This window comes from Gavialis gangeticus, unplaced genomic scaffold, assembly GCF_001723915.1.
Source record: "Gavialis gangeticus isolate Ggan-Ray unplaced genomic scaffold, GavGan_comp1, whole genome shotgun sequence".
In the NCBI taxonomy this organism is placed as follows: Eukaryota; Metazoa; Chordata; order Crocodylia; family Gavialidae; genus Gavialis; species Gavialis gangeticus.
In genome coordinates this window covers 151276254-151280430 of record NW_017729025.1, presented here as the reverse complement: position 1 = coordinate 151280430, position 4177 = coordinate 151276254, and the positions used below count along the sequence as shown (strand labels likewise).

The following is a 4177-nucleotide window of genomic DNA, read 5'->3' as shown; positions in this document are numbered from 1 at the left end:
TAAAAGTGCTCTTGCTCATTCACCCAGGTAGGGCCTAAAAACAATAAAAATAACTTATTTTGGATTAAGGTATTCTAGACTAGGTACAGACATTAAGTTTATTGTACAGTAACAAAGTGCTCTCTAGCCATAACAAAACAGATGATCAGGGCACATAGAACACTGTAAAAATGGTAGATAGCACTTTAAGGTAACCCTGGATGGATATGGCACATGACCTGGTGCCATGCATGGGCACACAAAGCCCTCCAGCCCTACTCATCTGGGAAGGGCTTCCAGTTCATAAGGGTGAAGAGGTAGTTGGCTAGGGTTTCACGGGTCTGAACAGCCATGCATGGAAGCTCCCACCCCCAACTCTGCAATCGCAAAGCAAGGGCTGAAAGCTCCCTGCTGCAGAGGGACACTGTCCTCGCATGGGCTCCAGCAGCGAAGCCCACTCCAGCAAAATGCAGTTCCCAGGGGCAGGGAGCAATCTCCTGGCCCCTGATGCTCAACTAACCAGGAGGAAATTTGCTCTCTACGCTTGCCATATTGAGCAGTAATTACTCAATAGTTAATTTGCTATTTGCATTTGCAGGTAGCAAATTAATGGCCAAGTAGAGGAAATTACTGTGCAGTAAGGGTCAGCATGTGTAGATGGTGATTCTTACTATGCAGTAATTAATTTTACTGTGCAGTAAAGCATCTCATGTAGATGTGTCCAGTTATGCCAAAGATGCACATATGAAAATATCCTCACTCATGCATCACCCTATATGGAACTGCACCTACAAAGATCTAAAATCAAAGTGAAAAGAACCTTACGTGGAGGATCAGAACCTTTTGGGAACCTGGGACACTTAATGTCCATTAAAGTTAATAGGTATTGAGCATCCAACTATTGCACAGCTTTGAAATCTGAGTTCATTCATAATCCTATCCCCTAACCCAAAAATCTTACATTTGTTCAAGCAAACTAACCACCCTTATTGTAAACCAACCCTTACGTATTTCACAGGTACAAAAACGGATATCAGGTTATAAGGTTACCTGTCTTCATCTTTGTAGCCTTACCGTTGTGGGGTTGAATAGTCATAAGTCATGAGACTGAAACTGTCCACTACTGGGGCCAATTGATCAAATTCTTTTTTTGTGAACATCCCCAACTGGTTACTCCTTTAAAAACAAATGAGACAGAAATGACACACTTTAACTTTCTCTCTTTCCGATTTGAAGAATTTAATTCAGTTTGTTTCATCACATAAAAATTACAAACTTCCATTTTGAAATTACGTTGAGACAACTTGGTGAAGTTTGCAGAATAAATGTTTGTCTCTCGTGTCATAGATCTCAAGGGCCTATAGTCACCTTAACAACTGCCTCCGGTCTCCTCCTGTCTTGTGCAATCTCTCTCCACTTTGTCACATCTTTGTCTATCTGTTCCGGATCATATTTCTGTTACATTCCTATCATTACCTTGCTCTGCCTTGAGGGCTAATACTTTACACCTCAGGTTCCAAAAACGTCAGTTCTCACAATACGCCAAAGGTATTTCCACTTCGATATAGTGGAATGGTTTGCATGTCTCTGTCAAGAGTTATGTTGGCAGTATCATGGCATAGCTACCAACAGGATCACCCGTGCCAAACAGGTTGAGGGGTAGAGACCAAATTAAGAGGAATACCCTAGTTCTCCAAGTTCAGGGTTCAACCTCAACTAGTAAAAAAGCCAGAGGTCAACCTCAACTAGTAAAAAAAAGCCAAAAAACCAAAATGAAAATAAATGCTTATGTAAATATACTGAATACTGATGTATTGCCCATGGGAATGTTGCAAACAATCAATCAGTCTCAAACAGCAGGAATCCACAAAAATAAAAAAAATATTCTGACCTACTGTGGTTTTTGCAAGTTCTTTGCCACAGAAGAATTGCTCTATTGCCGTATTTACTCATATACAAGATGAGCCCCCTGCCTAACCTCCTCCCCCCAGTCAGCATGGGGGGAAAGCCATCATCTTATAATTGCATACAAGACAACCTCATTAAATACCTTGTCTATCACTCAATTGCTGCCCAAAGCAGCATGTGCTCAGTAATTCAAACCAAGTATCAAGCTGAATAAATACAGCCAACACTGGACGTGACTATAAAAAAAAACCATGGCCCATATTTGGGTAAACATACTGGAGTGAGTGAGTGAATCCCATAAAAGCGCAGTTACTTCCTCAGGATGGAACATGTGCCATGTCTGGAGGGACTGTAATACCAGGCCAGCACTTGCAGAGGCCAGAGCGAGCTCTGACACCCTCCCCTGATGCTAAAAATGCTGATGTGAACCTTTTGTTTATTTCTTTGCTTGACCCTTAGAAAACAAACAAAAAAACTCCCCACATAGGCAAGTGTTACCTCCACAGGAAACTGGCACCAGACTTAAAATTACTGCAATACTAGGGCAGCCAGAGGCAACCCTGACACCCTCCCTGTGGTGCTAAAATGCTGCTACATTTGATCTTAGCCAAAAGCTGAGATACTGATGGGAACGTATCACAAGGATAGATTAGTGCAGCCCATCTGAATGAGATAAATGACAGTGCCCAACATGCTCAGTCCCCCTCAGTGCCAACTCTTTTCCAAGTCATAGTGAGCCACTACATGGCATATATTTTTACTTCCTCTTCACTCCAGCAGCGCCTTTCTTCCCTATTTCCAAGTTTTCCTATTTCTTCATCAGCCTTAAATGTCTTGCAAACACCAGCAAGCAGGTCCCCAAAAACAGTTGACTCAGAATTTCTCTGTTGCCCCCTCTGTTACATATGATTAGTGTGGTCCTAGCCTCCATGAGGTAGAACTCAACCAAGTTGCACTATGCCTCATATGCATATAAACGTTTGGAGCATCCCAGGACTTGTGACAAGAACACTCTGTTCCAGTCATGAATGGGAGGCTAATTAGCACATGAAGCCTTTGAGGGTAGGGGGAGGGGAGGCTGGATCTGGAGTGTACACATGTTCTGAGAAGTGCTGAGCTGTGAGGTCACCATGGCTTGAAATGCTGTTGACCCAGATGGGGCCCAGCCCAATGTAATATATAATAAATCATGAGCCTTTTGGTTTTGGACTAATATAATGGATAAGTGTATATGCTATATACGTAGGTACAGAAGCTTAAAAGTGTGTGTATGGAGTACCTGTGCTAAAACTTGCAATAGTTTCTAAAAAAAGGTAATATGCATCAATTCTGAACGAATTAAGTCTGTGGGTACTATATGGAAATTACTACAGGGCTGCTTATTTCAAGATCAGTGTTTTTAAATTTGCTCCTTATTTCCATGTTCTCAGACAAAGCAGGGTCTAATGTAAGGATGGGGGAAGAGGCTGCAGGGGAAAGAAGTTGTGGGGCAGAGGGCAAGGGGACTATTTGACCCCCCCAGACTTATCTTTCTGCTGCAGCAGTGGGAGGGGGACAAATTCAAGGCAAGCCTCCAATAATTAAATTCTATACCTGGAAAATTGTAACAAATTTATAAAGTTTTCATATGCATAATCTAATTATTGGGGAGCTATTTTATATTCAGGGTGGTCTTACATTAGAGAAAATGCAGGTTTTTTTTAAACAGTCAAGAAACAAGTGAAGCCTAAGAGCTGGCATTTTTCTGAGTAGGGCCTCATGTCTAACAAGGTTGAGAACTGCTGGCCTAGAGAGGTTTAGATCAAAGCCTACTATCATGGCAACCTTTAAATAGTTTACCTTATCTGTTCATCTACATAATTCCACTCAATTTTCAGGGAATATGACTATATTAGGCACATAACTTCTTCCCACCAGTTATGCATCTGTTGGTCAGGCCAGGTGTTTCCAATTTACATCTAAGATGCATTTATAATGCTTCCAAATATATGAACCTCTAATCCAATATCCTTACCTATCAGTTATTGAAGGGAGATATAGATTTCCTCTTATTCTATTTATACCAGTCTCTTTCCAGTTAATGTCTTCCCTCTCTGAAACATAAGCCAAATTTGACTGTGAATGGAATTCAACTCATATACACCTCACACCCTCTTATCTGACCGATGTGCACAGACACCTCAAATGGTGATTCTCAGAGGTTACCTTCCTTCCAGCCAGGCATCAGTTCTTTGAGGTGTGAATAGCCTTTGATTGTCCAGACACCTAATCGGCAATTACTCGACTAGCT

At 41.6% G+C, this 4177-nt stretch overlaps 1 protein-coding gene across 1 annotated transcript in view; it reads right to left on the bottom strand.

Annotated features, from left to right (window-relative positions):
• Positions 1-4177, bottom strand: part of CHID1 (chitinase domain containing 1) — a 454156-nt gene that overhangs the window by 278939 nt on the left and 171040 nt on the right. Inside the window, exon 10 of the mRNA XM_019519771.1 lies at positions 1054-1155. Coding sequence (XP_019375316.1) covers positions 1054-1155 — 102 coding nt within the window. The remainder of the gene's footprint in view (positions 1-1053; positions 1156-4177) is intronic.